General features: G+C 41.9%; 1 protein-coding gene across 3 annotated transcripts in view; it reads right to left on the reverse strand.

Moving 5' to 3' along the window:
* The window catches only part of TMEM45B (transmembrane protein 45B), a 70302-nt gene that overhangs the window by 10164 nt on the left and 44172 nt on the right, over positions 1-15966 (reverse strand). For all 3 annotated transcript variants that reach the window (XM_004714195.2, XM_045295571.1, XM_045295572.1), the window contains exons 2-3: positions 3639-3835; positions 77-283 (exon numbers count right to left, since the gene is read on the reverse strand). In XM_004714195.2, coding sequence (XP_004714252.1) covers positions 77-283; positions 3639-3819 — 388 coding nt within the window. In that variant the 5' untranslated portion in view covers positions 3820-3835. The remainder of the gene's footprint in view (positions 1-76; positions 284-3638; positions 3836-15966) is intronic.

Consider the following 15966-nt stretch of genomic DNA (forward strand, 5'->3'; position numbering starts at 1 on the left):
ATGTTTCTGGTCTTTTGTTCTCATCCATCACAAACACAACTTAGCAGTCTACTCTTTTCTGTCCATTCTAAATTACCTTCCATGAATACTGCCAGAGCCATAACCAATCTGTCCATCCCCAAAGGAAGGTAGGTGACAGAGTAGGTGAGAATATCAGTGATTCCTGAAGCTGCAAAGAACAGGTACATGGTGCTGTGCTGCCAGTTCATCAGCTTGACCCAGTGGTCGTCAGCAGACAGGTGGAGGTGAGGCCCATCTGGAACAAACTGCTCTGCCAGAATACCTGCAGGAAATGAAAGTGGAAGTGCAGGATGGAGGAAGGGTTTCTTAAAAGACAACACAGATTAGTTCAAAGTCATGAGCAAAGTAGAGATAAAACAAGTTAGTGGGACTTAACCCCCTCATGTGGCTTTGATCCAATTTTCTCTTTGTTTCAGTTCAAAGAGATGTCCAACATCTTAAGATTTAAGCATGTTATATTCAGAAAATAAGTTCAAATACTCTTTGTTCTAACGTGGGAAAACTCTTCTGTTGTTGACATTGAGACACCCTCTTTATAAAGTCTCACCCGGCTTCCTGCACCAGTTCAGTCAGTTAAAGAACTTGACTGTCATACGAATAATAGATTTGTGATATGCATCGCCACATACAGCGTTTCCTGTTGAAATGGCATCTGGCCCATCTATTAGAAGGAAAGTGACTACTACTTATGCAAATGGTATTCGTTGTCTGCACAGCGATAGGTAGTGTTTCCTGCTAGAATAGCTCCTGGATGATCGAGTTGGTTCTATAACCCAGTCCACTTCTCCCAGAATAAGTCTTGCTCACCAGTACCAGGAGCCTTCCCAACGGATCCATCTCGAAGAGATTACTGTGTGTGCACCTAATTATCATGGTCTTGCTTGAATAGGCTATTTGCCTGGAAATTCACACTTATCTAATTAATAAAAAAAATTCATTTCCACTTAATGACTTTTGTTAGGGAAACAGGTAAGTTCTGCATAAGCCATAGGCTCTCCCTATCTCCACTTGCATGCACCTCTCCTAATAAACGTGTGTGTGTGTGTGTGTGTGTGTGTGTGTGTGTGTGTGTGTAAAACTTTCCCCTTCCCTGATTATTCTTAGAAGACAGGATTCCTTCTTTAAAGTGTTGTCTGGGTAATAGCACTGCCTCGTACAGAGATGTGCATTAGAGGTGGCCTGGGGTTCAGCCAATCAGCTGCCACGGTTCAATTACTCCAGTACCAAATGAGGTATTCACCGATTGACTTGTGCAGACATCTTGTTTTGCTTTTCAGGGGATGAAGCATGAGGAATGAAGAACCAATGGAAAGACTTTGGTTTTATTGTCAGGGTATAGGATGTGAAGAATGAAGAAACAATAGTAAAAAAGCTGCCCAGTGATGGGTCAGGCTAAGCTTTAAAGTGGCACCTGACCATTTTGAGCTTCTCCTTCCCATGATTCTCTCCACCTCCACACCTTCCTGCACAGGCCAAAGTCTTCATGTGTGCAGCGGGCCAGAGTTTATGTCAACTCCCCACCACCACCACTGAAACTTGCCAGTCAGGAAGACAAGGTGCCCTCCCTGATTATTAACTATAGCACCCAGGGGATAGCAGCACATGGTTCCTCTCTTTTTCTCTTCTTGCCCTTGCTGATTCCCTGGTCCCTGTTTCTGCTCTTATCTCGCTCTGGCTTACTCTCTTATCTCAATCCTGCTTGTCCTTGCCTGCAGCTATTCTGATAACTTTAGATTATTCTCGGTTCTCCCTTCTCTCTGCTTTGTTCTTCCTCCTAGTCTAAAAACTCCCCAGGTCATATTTCCCAATAAAACCTATTAGATGATAAACACATCCCACTCCAGTCTCCTGGGAATTTGTCTAGTAGCAAAGATAAGATCACTTGCATGAGATAAAGGGAAAGCCATTAAGCCTTGGGCTCCCCTGCCACATCAAGAGTGAAGGAAGAAGTGGGTTGAAAAGGCTAAACTCCAAATAGAACGCCGGTGACGGAGACATGTCTATGCATGCAGGGACAGAGACAGTGTTGCCATCTCTCCATCAGGGCAGACTTCCAGTGAGTGCCCTTTCTGGTACAGGACTAGGCTAAGCTGTGGGCTCTTTCCAGCTCTGTTTCCTGAACATTGAGAGAGAAAAGTGGGTGGAGGTCTTAGATACGGTTTCTGGTTAGTCTGTGTCTTTGGAGAGCCAAGGTTGTAGCTAGAAGCTGGGTGAAGCTGGGCCGCAATGTAACTCCCAGTTCTGTTCCCATCAGCTTTTATTTTCTACTAAGGAAGGAACAAGATTGTCCTATATGCCTTGTCCACAGTGTTCGTGAGGAAGTCTAGAATTCAAGCGCCCCATCCCAACATTCTGGACTCTGAACACTTGTTCTTTGACCTATTCTCTCTCTATATCTATATCTAAATATGTCTATATGTATGTAATCAAGGAGTCCAGGAAAGGACATCCCTGGGACACTGAAATGGAAGCCTCAGAAAACAGGGACGATGTGTGGGTCCCCAAACCTAGAACAGTGAATTTCTGGTAATGGTCAGGAGATATTTATTGAACAGGTATTATTTTTACTCCAACCAAGAGGCCAACTGTCATCATTTTCCCAGCTCTCTCCAGGTGAAATTGATGCTTTCCTTACCCTTTTAAGCCAAATGGCCCCTGCCGCGTTCTGCTCCTGAAAGACATGAACGCCTGCCTGACTGAGAGGTGAGGGAGAAACATTCAACTAGACAAGAGAAATGAAATGGAGTAAACTTTGTTTCAAGCAGTGACTGTAGTTGCCTCAAGACTCTGTAGACGAAAATTACCAGGAGAGGAATGCAACTGAAAAAACAGAATTCCTTATTTTATCCACGTGAGGAGCGGATCCTGAAGAAGAACGTTCTATGACTGCCACTACTCCCCTGTGGGTGGAGTGGGGTGGATGGAAAGAACTAGAAGCTGTGGGTTTTGTTGGAATGAAGCAGAGTAATGAAAACCTCAAGCAGTGCCCTGCTGATGGTTTTCCCCTCTGTTCTGCTATCTACTTACACCTACCTTCTAATAGAAATTACCCCTCTCTGTGAATTCTTGGGAGGGAGTAAGACGTTAACTACTATGAAATGTTAGTAGGAAAGGCAATTGGAGAAAAAAAGATTATTTTTCTAAACCAAATCCTAACTCCATTCAGTATTTTCTCATATAGCTCATGTGCATGAACCTAATCTACTTTAATCTCTTTAAAATTTTTATTTGTGTCACATAGTATGTGTTCTAGTCCTATAATTTATACCTACATCTTTCTAGGGCAAAGAATGTAGTTTGGTAGTTTTTCATCGTGTACTATGATGGGATGTGTTACACAATAGATACTTTAATACGATACTTAGCTTAGTAGCCAACTTGAAATCCTTTAGGCATTATCTACCACGTTCCAGGAATGAGTGATGTGGATTCAGCTCTCTTTCAACTACTCTGTCCTCCCACCCCTTCATTTTCACTATAGCCCTATCTGTTATCTCTGCCAGTCAAAATACTTATTTCACAGGGACCAGAAAAAGGACCCAAGGTTCTGGATATGATAGATCGACACTATGGATCAAATACCACCACCACCCCCCCACCGTTCCCCCCACTCTTACCAATAATTGGAAACACAGTCCTAATTACTGCTTCAGCTATCTCGAGACGTGAATAATTGTGGTTCATATGGTTGCTCTTCCGTTTTTGATGACAGTATTTAAGTGGGAACTTCAACGACCACCAAAGTCCAACTATCAGGAAGAAACTCCCTGGGAGAGCATGGCCCTTAAAGTTCGCCATCAGTGTTCCAGGACGCCTAAAAATCAGAAGACAGCTGTTAAGTGACTAAATGAAGAAACACAGGAATGTATCTTTTGGCAGAAAACACAATACCTGATTAAGGATACAAAATCATAAGCTCCACTAAGAAGAGTCAAGTCATTCTCAATTTTTAAAAAGTTTGTGTCTGTTACAGAAGTCATGTCTGTAAGGGAGTGTATATGTGAGTGTAGGGGCAGTGAATTATTTAATGTGGCTATTCCAGCCAAAATCTCCAACTCGCCAAATGACTGTTCCCTGCAGGGGTCTGATAAGAAGGTGGGGGAAGATACTGATAGGATTCACCTGTAATTGTGAACAGGCTTCCCTGGAGTGCCATCCTGCTGTGTATAGAATGAGCCTTCTGCGAATCAGAGGAGGGATCTCAGTACCAGCAAGAGCCATTGTGCAGTGAACCTCACGGATCCAGATGACAGCTGGACCATCCGATGATCAGGGAAGAATTAGGAGCCAGAGAGGGAAACAGAGTGATGGACTTCCCAACCCTTGGAATAAGTTAAGATGAGAGTTTTTGTGCAGGAGGCTGGCTTGTGGAACAAGGTGCCTCTGGACATTGAATTGGAGAAGTTGGACGTGCTGACCCATGGGAGTGGAGCTGAGTGCCTTTGGGCTGAGGCTTATTAGAGTGGGGTGCCATAAGAGGCTGGATAGAGAAACAAATCCAGTGACATTCGTCTATCAGAAAGAGTTTTATGCCAAGAAGGCCCCCCAGCCCAGTCTAAGCCATGCTATGCTAGTCCATCAGTCCCTCTTCGGACTCATGTAGCAGCAGGTCAGTGATGCAGTCAGGTGAACCAGGTAGCAGGACGATCACAGGTAGAGAGAAGTATGGATCCAAGGTTGATGGGAACAGATAGGTTGATGGCTGCAGCCAGCATGGGGCCTTCCCTGGTAGGGGACACAGAATCCCAGTGAAGTTCCAGCAAGGAGGAAGGTGAAATGACAGAGAAAGAGGCATTTCCCAAGTCCCTCATTCTCATACAAAATTGACAGGTTTGACTCCACCCCTGGCTCATAGTGTCTACAAAACCATGCAGTTTCCATAGGTGACTCTGGGCACTTAAATTCACGGGTCTAGGTCTGCTGACCCATAGAGCTTGAGCTGAATGCCTTTGGCTTGAGGCTTAGAGCAGAGTGGTGTAACCTTTGGGGCATTTATTAGCAGACCTGAAACTTTGTACCATGAAGTGGTAAACAACTACCCTGAGCATTTCTCGCTGGTATCACAACTTAATATCCTTAATAAACCTTTTAATAATGAATTTTGTCTGTGAACTTCTGTGCAGCAATCACAATGAATATTAGAAGAGAGATCAAGAAGAGAAATATGAAGTAGAGAGGTAAATTATAGAACATCAATTAAGTCTGAGCAGTTACTAAGAGGAACCTAAAGGCTTAAAAATGTGGATAAGTTAAAAGAACTAGGGGAAAAACGGGTACAGGAAAACATTCACTAACCTCAGGGTAGAGAAGCCTTCCTAAAAATAAAAGTAAAGGAGGAAACTAGGAGGGAAAATGTATATAAGATACATTGTATATCATAAATAACATTGTAAGGCAGACAACAAATTGGGGAAAATATTCGAAGCATCAAATGGTTAACAGCTTAAAGATTAATAAGAAAGAACTTCAGGCAAGATGGTGGACTAGGCAGACGTCTACACAGACTTTGTACACCAAAGACATGAGAGAACAAATGAAACAGATACAGACAACAGTCTTGGAACCCTGAGCTTCAGAGGAATGGATAAAGAAGTAGATTGAATGCTACCTGTGAGAAGAAGCTGGGGCTGGGGAGCAGTGAGAGAGGAGACAGATGGGCGAGTTGTTGGCTGGCCTGATAGAGTGCAAACACCTGGAACTTTTGAAAGCAGCATTTGACTGAAACAGCTGCCAAACAGCATAAGTGTACACTGATTGTTGGTGATGAGAAATGTAGGATCTTTCCTTGTTCCCCACACTCTCCTGGTCACCAGCAGCATAGTCAGTCCCAACCCTGACTCACCCACAGGCCACTGAAGCACCTCCATGCTCACAGACAACCTCTGCTCCATCTGAGATTGGAGCTATACCCTCAAGGATCAGGTGCTGGGTGCACAACAAGTACAACTATTTATGCACCTAATGAAAGATCCTCAAAATACATTAGCCAAACTCTTTAATATTTCAAAAGAGAAATAGACAATACACAATATTAGCAGGAGTACACTTCAGTACACAGCTCTGAAGGAAGAACAGGACAACTAGAAAGAAACTTGGCAAAGACACAGAAGTAAACAGTACAATTAATCAACTTGATCTTCCAGATATATAGCGAACACCCCACCCAACAACAGTGCGTATACAATCTTTTCCAGTGCCCATAGAACAGTCTCTAGAACAGTCTATAAAGCCACAAAACATGTCTTAACAAATTGTAAAACATTGAGAATTTTTAAACAGTTTCCTCAGCTTACAATGCTATAAAATTGGAAATCAACAATAGGAAGACTGGGACAGTGGGGGTGGGATCAAATACATGGAAATTGAACTACATGCTACCCTACTGGGTAATTGAAGAAATAAAGAAGGAATTTTTTAAATGCTTTAAAGTAAATGAGAATGAAAATAAAATATACCACAATCGTTGGGTCGTTGGGTCACAGGGAAGTTTATAGCAATAAATGCATGCACACATCAAAAAAAGATGAGCCCAAATCAACACATTATTCCAACATCCCTAACAGCTAGAATAAGAGAAGCAAAATAAACCTTCTACTATCAGAAGAAAATAAATAATAAAAATTAGAGCAGAAATAAATGAATCCGAAAACAGAAATACAATAAAAAGAATGAACAAAAGAAGTTGGTATTTGAAAGGATTAACAAAATTAAGAAAACATTGGTAAACCTAACAAACCTAATAAAGGAGAAGATGCAACTATCACAAATAAGGAATGAAATAGGAGACAACACCAAAGAACCAACTGAAATAAAAAAGATAATAACACAATACTATGCAGGACTGTACTCTAAGCTAACTCAGACTGATGTAAAGAAAACTGAGCAGATCCATAACCAAAGAAGACATTGATCTGGCTACTAAACTCATAACAAAAAAAAATCTCAGGGCCAGACAGCTTCTTTAGGGAATTCCATGGAGCATTAAGAGTAGAGCTGATACCAATTCTACTCAAAATATTCCAGAATAGAAAAAGACAGCCAACTTTGACTTGGATTCATTTTATGAAGTGAGGATAGCATTGATACCAAAACCAGGCAAAGATATCACCGGGATAGAACATCCACATCACTATCACACATGAACATAGATGTAAAAGACCTCAACAAAATCCTAGCCAGTAGAATCCAACAAAATATAAAAAAACCTAAGACGTCATAACCAGGTATACAAGGGTAGTTTAACATTAGAAAAACAGTCCATGTAATCCACCATATCAGTAAAACAAAGCAAAATAACTATATGGTCATATTAATTGATGCAGAAAGGTCATCTTACCAAATCTAGCACTGATTCTTGATAAAACCCTCAACAATATAAGAACAGAAAGGAAATTCCTCAACATATAAAGGCCACATATGCAGAACCAACAGCGACATGTCATTCAAGGCAGAGAAACGGAAACAGTCCTCTTGTGAATGGAAACCAAACAACAAAGACAGCCCCTTTCACTACTCTCATTCCACACTGTGAAAACAAGAAGAAACAAAAGCATCAAAATTGGCAAAGTGGAAGTAAAATTTTGGGGGCCGGGTCTGGACTAGGCAGCCCCCATCTCCTCTCCGGCTCCTCAGGAAGATAGAACTTCAAGACCCCCGTTTCCAGCCTCTCAGGAAGATAAATGACCTATTGAAGTATGCATCTTCTGCCCCAACTTTCCAAGGAGCTTATCTCCCCAGACCAAGGTTGTGCAGCCCCTGTCCCAGCACTCCAGGGAGCAGGTTGGCAAACAACAAAGGCACTTCCCACAGATCGCATCCTGACTTAAGGTCCTGCAGCTGCAAGCAAAAATCTCCCTTCTTGTCAACGTATACCTCCCTAGCTCCAGCCCTATTTATCTCCCACCGCCTCACCGACAAGCTGCGATTTCCCTGACCTAACTCATTGGGTTGCGGACATCCGGGAGTTTTCCCTCGTCTTAATAAAGCCTCTCTATACTTCTCATTCCTGATTGAGTCTTATCTCCTTCTGCACCTCCATCTCCAACCTCTCAAAATTCACTTTATTTGCAGATGATAGACCGCTATATGTAGAAACCCCCAAAGAGTGTCAGAAAATAATTGGAAATACTTGAAAGATATGTAATGTAGCAGGGTACAAGAGCAACATACAAAAATCAGTAGGATTCTTGTAGATTAAGGAAAAGCACCCTGAAAAGGAAATCAAGAAAGCAATACCATGTGCAATTGTTGCTCAAAAAGGGACATACTTAGGAATACATCTAACTAAAGAAACAAAAGACTTGCCAGAAGAAAAACTACCACAAAATCCTACTCTACACAACCAAAAGAGAGCTACATAAATGGAATAATATTCCATGCTCATGGATAAGAAGACCTAATATTTTGTAAATGTTAACACTTACCAAAGTGATCTATAAATATAATGCAATTCTCATCCAGATCCCAGCATCATTCTTTAAAGAGATGGGAAAAATTAATCAACAGCTTTATAAGGATAGGAATGAGATTGAGAATAAGCAAAGCACCACTAGAGAAGGAGAACAAATTAGAAGGCTTCTCACTCCCTGATCTCAAGGCTTAATACACAGCAATGCTAATCAAAACACCCTACTACTGGTACAATGAGAGGCATGCAGATCGATGAAATAGAATAGAGATTGAAATGCACTAAGTTTGAAGAGATAGTATCTTTAACAAATGGTGCTTGCAAAATAGGAATTCCATTTGCAGAATGGAATCAGGACCCATATCTTACTTCATAAACAAAACATCAAGATGGATTAATGATCTAAATGTAAACCCTAGAACGATACAGATCATCAATGAAAAATAGAGACAACTTACGGGCCCTAATACATAGCAGAAAACACTATCAAACAAAATGAAACACTATGCCTATAGCAGATGACAGACGAGATGACTGGGACCTCCTGAAAATAAGAAACTTATGTGCATCAAAAGATTTCACCAAAAAGCAAAAGGAAAACCCAAAGATTTGGAAAAAATTTTTGCAATGGCATACTGAGAAAGGGCCTAATATTTAAAACCTATAGTACAAAGGTCACATCTCAACAAGAAAAAGATGAATAATCCAATTAAAAATTTGGCAGAGGACATGAACAGACACTTCACCAAAGGGGACATTCAGGTGGCCAACAAATATTTGAAGACATGCTTGTGATCATTGGCCATTGGTGAGATGCAAATCAAAACAACAATGAGAGACTTCACCCCAGAATTAACAGTAGCATGCAAAAAGGAAAAAAATAACATCTGCTGGAGGGAAGGGAAGCCTCATATCATACACTGCTCGAGGCACTGTAAAACAGTGGGAAACACCACGGCACTTCCTCAAACAGTTGAAAATAGAAATACCACATGCCCCAACAAAAGTGCTACTTGATATATACAGAAATAAAGACAAGGCATGAACGGATATATTCACACTCAAGTTCATCACAACAGTATTTATAGAAACAAGAAGATAAGAACAACCTAAATGGCCATGAGTGAAAGAATGGATAAAGAAACCTTGGCACAGATACACAATGGAGTACTACACATCACTACACAATAATGATACATCTGTGAAACACCTCACAACATGAATGGGATTGGAGAAAATTATGCTGAGTGTAGTTAGTCAAACACAAAAGAACAAATATTGTATGAGACCATTGTTACAAAACAAACAAGGAAAGATTTATAACAAATGAAGCACATTACTGGTTACCAAGAGTATGAGGGGAAGGGAGCTATAGCAAAGCAATAGGCTACAGGTGTTAACTTGGGGGTAGGGGAAGATGATGTACTAGATGAGGAAGGTGAGGTAAAAAGAGGGGTGGGAAGGAAACAGGATACACGATTGGGAGGTTTGGTAAGTTGGTGAAGTTGTTAAATGCAAAAGCGACGATCTGATAGGCAAACCCCCACCTAATCGAAAACAACCAAACCAAGAACAACAAAAAGGCAGCGCCGACTAGGAGGTACTCCCCCTAAACCCAGTGGTGTCGCCTGGGAATGTCCTCTCTGGTCACAGGGAATTTTTTGTAAAAGCAGTTTCACTTGAATCTTGTGTTTTGTGATGGCCGATTTAAGAGAACAGCATGCAGTTATGAGACTTTTGTTTCCTGCTTGGGAAAAATGCTGCAGAAACTGTTGTGATGTTGAACACAGCTTACAAGGACAGCGCTATGGGAAAAACTCAAGTGTGTGAGTGGTTTTCTCATTTCAAAAAAGGTGAAAAGTTGATTGATGACAAGCCTTGTTCTGGACGTCCATCAACTTCCTGAATGGATAAAAATGTCTTCGAAATTCATGCACTTGTGCTTGAAGATCAACGATGAACCATTGTAGAGATGGGGAGTTATCTGGACTATCTTGGAGCTCGGTTCAGTGAACTTTAACAGAAGATCTGGGCATGAAAAGAGTTGCTGCAAAATGTGTACCTTGGGTTCTGACTGACCAGGAAAAAGAGCACCCAGTGGAAACATGCCATGCTTTGAAAGAGCAGCTCTGAAGTGATCCAGACTTTTTTCACAAGGTCATTACTGCTGACAAGACACAATGCTACTCTTATCACCTGAGGTAGCTAGTTTATGGTGCCAACCTGGCCGATAAACACATGTGGGGTTAATTGAAGGGCGGAGGATAAATGGCTCAGTGAGCCTCGCCTTTCAAGTTCTCAGGTCTCTTGCTTTGTGATGGTCAGACCATGGTGCAGCTGCCTTAGCCAGTTCCCTGCTTTAGCTGGCAAGACATTAAGATCCTAATCACAATGGGGTTCCTTAGACTCATAGTGGTAGGGGCAGGTAGCAGTACTTAATCAACAAAGATAAGGTAGGTATAGTTACTGTAATGGTCTTTAGAATAAAAAGCAATAATCAAAATAGTCTGACAGATGGACTCTTGGAGTTGGCTACTTAGGTAGAATATCGTTAGAAGTTGAATGGATTGGAAACCTCGTAGCTTACTTGATCTGTACAAATCAAATAATTCTAGGTCAAGTGAACTTAATCACTAGAGAGTAGTCACAATCCTTTAGTAAAGTCCCAGATTTGAGCAAGTTTACAGATCATCAGCCCTTGAATTAAGAGGAGGTTGACTCCTTTTGAGTTAAGGCCTCATTATATACACTGGGAGTTTTGCTCCCAGCCTTCTCCAAAGGAATGTGCACCTTTTTACAAGAGTGGCTGACTGCTCCTTGAGAAACAGGAAATAATTAGATTTGTTAGAGACTGCTGGGCATTGACTCTGAAGTAACATTTCCAGAAGCCTGACAATATCACTGAGATCTCCCAGTCAGAGTAGGGGCATACGGAGGTCAAGTTATTAATGGAGACTTAACTCAGCTTCATCACACAGTGGATACAGAGGGTCCCCAAACCTATCCTCTAATGATCTCCCCAGTGTCAGCATGCATAACTAGAACAAATATACTCAAGAACTCCTAGAATCTCCACAACGGATTCCTGATATGTATGATATGGGATATTATGGTAGGAAAAGTCAAGTGTAGGCCATTAAAACTACCTTGGCCTAGGTAAATAGTAAACGAAAATAAAACATTCATTCCTGGAGGGATAGCAGAGATGAATGCTACCTGATGGGCTTGAAAAATGCAGGTGTGACTTTCACCTCAATCCCATTTAACTCCCTTTCTGCCTTGTGCAAAAAACAAGTCCTTCTTGGAGAATGACAATGGTTTACTATAAACTTAACCAAGTGAGAACTCCAATTGTATCTGGTGTTCTAGATGTAGTTCTATATCTTGAACAAATGAACACATCTAGCATCAGCTACTGATCTGGCCAATGACTTCTTTAAAATTCCGGTTTCAAAGGATCGCCGGAGGCACTTTGCTTTCACTGTCCCGTCTTAGAACATATCAGCTCTCTGGCACAATGTCATAATGCAGTCCACAGGGACCTTAATCACATTTCCCTTCCACAAGCTGTAACACTGACCTATTATATTGATGACCTGATGTTGGTTGGATCTTGTAAGGAAGAAGAATAAGTTACTCTAGACTTATTGGTAAGATCGTCTCTTGCTAGAGGATGGGAACTTAGCCTGACAAAATTCAAGTGCCTTCCACTTTAGTTAAATTTCTAGTAATCCAGTGGTGAAGGGCATGCTGAGATATTCTCATTAAACTGAAGAATCTATTATTGCATATGGCTATTTCTATAACTAAAACAGGGGTATAATGCTTAATGCACTTCTTTGGATATTGGAGCTATATCCTTAATTTGGATGTGCTATCCCCACCTAATTATAAAATGACTTGAAAAGCTGCTCATTCTGGGTGGTACCAGAGCCAAAGAAAAATCTGCAACAAGTTTAGACTACTATGTGAGTCACTTGGCCACCTGGGTCATATGATCCAGGCAGACCCCAGTGGTGAACCACGGTGCAAACCCTTGGGATTTGGGAGCCAAGCCCTTCCAACTTATACAGATAACTACTCTCCTTTTGAGAAAGAGCTTTGGAGTTGTGACTAATGCATAATCATGGGCCACCCAGTCACTCTGCACCCTGAGCTGCCCATCATGTACTGGGTGTTGTCTTAACCACAGCGTCATAAAGTGGGGCATGTACAGCAATACTCCATGATTAAATGAGAGTGGTATATGCAAGGTTGAGCTTAAGCAAGACCAGAGGCACAAGTAAGGAAAGAAATGAGGGAATGGCTTACACGCCCAGAGTTTCCACTCCTGTCACATTACCTCTCAGTCTGCACCTATGGTCTTATGGGGACTGAGAAAGAAACAATTCCTGCCTGGTTTAGAGATATTTCTGAGTGGTAGGTGGGCACTCTATGAAAATGGACAGCGGCAGCAGGGCAACCCCTTTCCGGGACCTCCTTGAATGACAGTGGTGAAGGGCTAGCTCCCCATTGGGTAGAACTTTGAGCAATGCATTTGGTTATTCGCTTTGCTTGGAAGAATAAGTGGCCAGATGCATGACTGTGCATCGGTTCACGTGCTGTAGCCAAGAGTTTGGCTGGATGGTCAGTAAGCTGAAAGGAATAGGATGGAAAAACTGGTGACAAGGATGTAGGAAACCGCTATGTGGGTAGACTGCTCTGAAGGGGCCAGCGAAGTGAAGCTATTTTTGGCTTCTCATGTGAACAGGCGCAGAAGGATAACTTTGGCAGAAGAGAGTTTCAATAGTCAAGGGGACAGGATAGGATAGGATAGGATAGGATAGGATAGGATAGGATAGGATAGGATGACCTATTCTGTGGAAACCAGTCATCTTTCCCCAGCCACACCTGTCCTTGCCCAATGGACTCATGAAGATAATGACCATGGTGACAGGGATGCAGATTATACACAGGGTCAGTTACAATGGACTATAGCCACTGCTGACTGCACAATCTACTAGCAGCAAATACCAACAGGGAGTAACCAATATAGAACCATTCCTTGGGTTATCAACCTAGTAAAAAGTTGATCATACTGGACTGATTCTATCGTGAACATTTCGGTGACTTTTCTTCCTGGAATAGACACTTACTCTGGTTATGGATTTGCATACCCCATGTGCAATTTTGCCAAAACTTCCATCCGTGGATTTATATAATGCCTTATCCGGCAGCATTGGATCTCATACAGCATCGCTTGGGATCAAGGGACGTATTTCACAGTAAGTGAAGTGTGGCTGTGGACCCATGCTCATAGACTTCATGAATCTTGGCACATTTCTCGTCATCTTGAAACACCTTACTTGTGAGGACAATGAAATAGCCTTTTAAAGACATTTCTTATGCCAGGTAGGTGGCAATACCATGTGTGGTTGAAGCAATGTGTTCCAGGAGACTGTATTGCTCTAACCCGACATTCAATAGACGGTGCTGTCTTTCCAATAGTCAGGATTCCAATAGCAAGAAATGTGATGGGCATCGCTGGTCACCTACTCACAACAGTGTTCCTTCCTGTGCCTGCAATCCAATGCTCTGCACTACTGGACACCTCAGTTCCAAAGGGATAAACAGATACACCCACCTGGAGAAAAAACACTGACTCCATTAAAGTGAAAATTAAATATGCCCTCCTGTCCATTTTGGGCTGCCTATGCCTCTGGATGAATAGTAAGGAAAGGGAGTTCCTGTATTGGGTGAGTGATGGTTAGGTTTATGTCAACTTGCACCTTGTGAAAGTTGTGGTGGAGCCTATGATGCTTCCTTGTGGATGTGGGGTGGTCTTTTTATAAGTGAGACACAGGAGAACTGAGCCCTCTCTCACACCTCTCTGCCTTCCTGCTTGTTTAGATTCTGCATCTGGCCCTGGGGGTAGTCCGTGTGGAAACTATTGGAGTCCTATCGCACTCCTGAAGACCTTGGATCCATGCGAGTCTGTATCCACTGGCCTAGGATCTTCCAGATTCCTGCTTCAACTTTCACTTCATCCAGCAGCAGGTATGTGAATCTGAAGGGGCCTCTGGCTAGCATCTGACCCATGGACTTGAACTGGGCTAGACTGGGCTGCTTTATTGATATGCAATTCTTTCTTGGTACAAAGTTCTTTCTTACACATATATTTGTGTACCTTGTTTTGTTTCTCTAGAAAACTCAGCCTAACACAGGTAGTGTGATTGATCCTGATTATCAAGGGAAAATTGGACTGATAAGGGAGGAAAATAAAAGTATGTTTGCAATACAGGAGATTTCTTTGGACTACGTTATTATTACCATGCCCTGTCATGAAAGTTGATGGACAACTGCAGCGGCCCAATTCTGACATGACTTGTAACGGCCCCGATGGTTCAGGAATGAATGTTTGGATCATGCCAACAGGGAAAGCACCATGATCAGCGGAAATGCTTGCCGAGGGCAAAGTGAATATCGGCTGGGGAGTGGAGGAAGGTAGTTCTCCAGCTATGAACATGTGACCAATTGCAGAAATTAGGATTGTAACCAGATGAGTCCTTCCTTCTCTGTGTGCATAAAATATTTGTTTTTTTTCATTTAGAAGATGTAAATGGGTGTGGTATGTCTTCAGTTGTACATGAGCTAGTTGTGTCATGTTAGTGTGTGGTTGGGGCAGTGTTCTCCAGGAGGCTGCTTATTCTAATCCAGAATCTAATATATAATAACTTTTTAATTGTTTGCATTTAGAAATTATTAGGAAATGTGTACAGGGGTCAAGTTGGCAAGGGGTTAAGGATTGATAATAATGGTTAAGATAACAATGATGGGTAAGGATGTGTGTCAACTTGGTTTGACCATGAGTCTCAGTGCTTTGCTAGCTACGATGTAATCATCCTCCATTATGATATCTAATATAATGTAATCAACTCCATGGAGAGATCTGCTATGAGTGGTCAATCAATTGAAAGGAAGTTTTCTTCAGGACGTTGCCTACTTTGAATACATGTGGACACCAAGGTGAGACTGAAGACAAATCTGTTAATACTAATGTGTTAGAAGAACAATCAGCATAATGAACAATCAGCATAATGAATACCCCAAAAAAGTAATAAAGAATACCAAAAACAAAACTTTAAGAAAGTGTAAGAATTGTGTCCACCACTTGTCTGTCAGTCTGTTGTACTGTAGTGGCTTGTGTGTTGCTGTGATGCTGGAAGCTATGTCACTGGTATTTCAAATACCACCAGGGTCACCCAAAGAGAACAGGTTCCAGCAGAGCTTCCAGACTAAGAACAGACTACAAAGTAGGAACACGCCGTCCACTTCAAGGGATTAGCCACTGAAATCCTTCTGGAGACCACTGAAACACCGTCATCAGACATTGAAAACCCATGGAACAGCAGCAGAACATTGAATACCGGGATTGAAAACTGGCTCCAACATAAACGTAATTGTGACGATGGCATAAGATCCCGCTCTGTTGGTTCTGTTGCACACAGGGTTGCTGTGAACTGGAACCAATTCGACAGCACCTACCAAGAATTATGTAG

This window comes from Echinops telfairi, unplaced genomic scaffold (genome assembly GCF_000313985.2).
Source record: "Echinops telfairi isolate 266 unplaced genomic scaffold, ASM31398v2 ScPeMD7_5592;HRSCAF=6446, whole genome shotgun sequence".
NCBI classification, from domain to species: Eukaryota; Metazoa; Chordata; class Mammalia; order Afrosoricida; family Tenrecidae; genus Echinops; species Echinops telfairi.